Below are 2,296 nucleotides of genomic sequence, written 5' to 3' on the forward strand. Positions count from 1 at the left end.
TTGCCCCTGCTCACTGTGGTGCAGACAGATGGGACCTCTGTGCTGGAGGTCGTCAGTGACATTAAAAAAGTAGTATCAGCAGATGTTACAAGGTTGGGCAATGTTCAGAGCTTATTGAGGGCTTTGTACACACATGGTAGGGAGTCTGAAAAAAGAAATGTTGGAAGTCTGTCCTCTTTCTCATGCAAAAGGTGTCAGAGGCTGTTAGTAGAAATGGGTACCATTGCCTGAGACTGCAATGCCTGGATGAGCACAACAGCAGAATTACCAATATGAATGCAGATGGTCTAGAAACAGTCCTGACTGGTAATGGCAGGGACTGTCAAACTCACATTCAACAAAACTGCTGATTTGTTCCCATGGCTGTACTGTTGCTTAGATGCTCCCTGTAATTCTGGAGAGACTGCTCATTCTTTATGTGTGATTAAATCTTTTACTTGATACCATGCGTGCTAGAATGAAGTTGTTTAATTATTTGTAGCTACAGGATAACATTAGAAAACATCCTAGTGTCAAAAGGGGAAATGTTGCTGCCTTGTAGTAAGTGGAAATGCCACAGAGCAGTACCTGCTGTTATTCAAAACATTGTGTTTTGCTTGTGTGAACAAGCTGGAAATATTCTGTGAGTGCTGGGAGGTAGCAGGGCACCATCCTTTTCCAAAATGATAGCTGCTTGGGACATGTACTCAAAGGTGCCTTATGTTCCTGCTTTTGGTGATTTCATACTTAAGTTTAATTGAAATTGTGGCTGTGTTGCTTTCTTTGTGTAACATTCTATTAATATTGCTATGAATTTCAAGACTTGAACAAGGTATTGAGAGTGAATGCTTCATGGATAGTAGCACAAATATATTATGTAGTTATCTGAAATATTTCACAAAACATTAGATGAATACATTTTTTTATGGTCTGCTTTGTGTGATTCCAGAGTTCTATCTTATTCAAGCTGTGGAAATACTTCATCAGAATGGCAGGGAATACTTCATGAAATATTCCATGAATATTCATATGAAATTGCATTAGAGGTTTCATGTCTAGCCACGGTCCAATGTCTGGAAAGAATGTTTTATGGAACTTTCCTTTTGAAAGTTTCCTAAAAACATTACTACCACTTTTCAATTTTGTTCATGTTTAATTCAAAACATTTTTTGAAAACTGTAACTTTCTTTTTTCATTATTGTAGGGAAGTGAAAGGGTTTTTCAGCAAATATGAAAAGCAAACCCAATCATTCCTTTAGTGACATACAGGCTAGAACAAGAGTACAGAAAATCCCACAGTGAATCACAGTGGTTATTGCACTGATGTATAGTCATATTAATAGCAACAATTTTTTTTAAAAAAAGACAAGCCCAGAAAGGGGTTCCCTCCCCAGCACTTGTAAGAGAGTGTGTCAAAATGTCTCAGGATGTAGAAGGGATCGTGGCATGGCAAGTCCATGGTGACCATGCTATCAGAGAGGCACAATGCATCCAGACTTCAGCCTGTAGAAAATTAACATCCCAACCATTTTCTAGCTTTTTGAAAGGAGGAGAGTTGCCATTATCTGTCCCATGAGTGTGCTCTAACCAGAATTGTGGAACTTTTCAACCAGAGTAGAATAAACTCAGTATAACACAGTTATCTGTCCCCCTTCAGTAGATGTTCTTTGAGCTGAACCATTTGTAGATGCTGAGTCCATTTTTAAGTCTTCTTTCACAGTCAGATTTTTCTACCCTTTGAGCTGTTTCCCTCCACAATTGCTTTGTGGATGTGCCACACAACCAAGACAATCAAACAGATGCTGGCGAGGTCTGTGTTTTCCATCTTTACACAACCTGGCCTGTGTAGAAAGGCACACAACGTTCTGGGCTCCAAATAATAGCACCAGTTAGCTACAGTTCACATGCAAGGCACAACTGCCTGGTAAGGGCTATGATGGCCTCCGAACTACAGACCAAAGTGAGCATTACTAACAAGTTCACAAATCATTTCAAAGGAGACTATAACACTTCTACACACTGTAGCAGGGTAAACAGTAAGACACATCAGACTGCTATTACAGATACAAAGGCAGCAAACTGGAGGTGGGGGGAGAGATAAAAAAAAAACAAAACCAAACACCCAACTTTACTTCTCCCATTTCATTTTCCAGCTGAATTTGGAGCTGTCACCTCTTGGCACCGCATCGACGCCACGGTTTTTTTTCAGACGGGAACGCCGCACGGATCAACACCGCTGGAAATCCGTGTCCTCCCGGCCCGGTGCCGCTCTGGTTCTGGCAGCAGGTATCCCTGGGTCAGACACCGCGGCGGCGGC

The 2,296-nt window shown here is 41.3% G+C and overlaps 1 protein-coding gene across 1 annotated transcript in view; it reads left to right on the plus strand.

Moving 5' to 3' along the window:
• The first annotated feature begins 1,915 nt into the window (after positions 1-1,915).
• API5 (apoptosis inhibitor 5) overlaps positions 1,916-2,296 on the plus strand; it is a 21,424-nt gene continuing 21,043 nt past the window's right edge. The window contains exons 1-2 of the mRNA XM_009999580.1: positions 1,916-2,008; positions 2,133-2,265. Of these exons, the coding sequence (XP_009997882.1) occupies positions 1,916-2,008; positions 2,133-2,265 (226 nt within the window). The remainder of the gene's footprint in view (positions 2,009-2,132; positions 2,266-2,296) is intronic.

This window comes from Chaetura pelagica, unplaced genomic scaffold (assembly GCF_000747805.2).
Source record: "Chaetura pelagica isolate M959 unplaced genomic scaffold, ChaPel_1.0 scaffold55, whole genome shotgun sequence".
NCBI lineage: Eukaryota > Metazoa > Chordata > Aves > Apodiformes > Apodidae > Chaetura > Chaetura pelagica.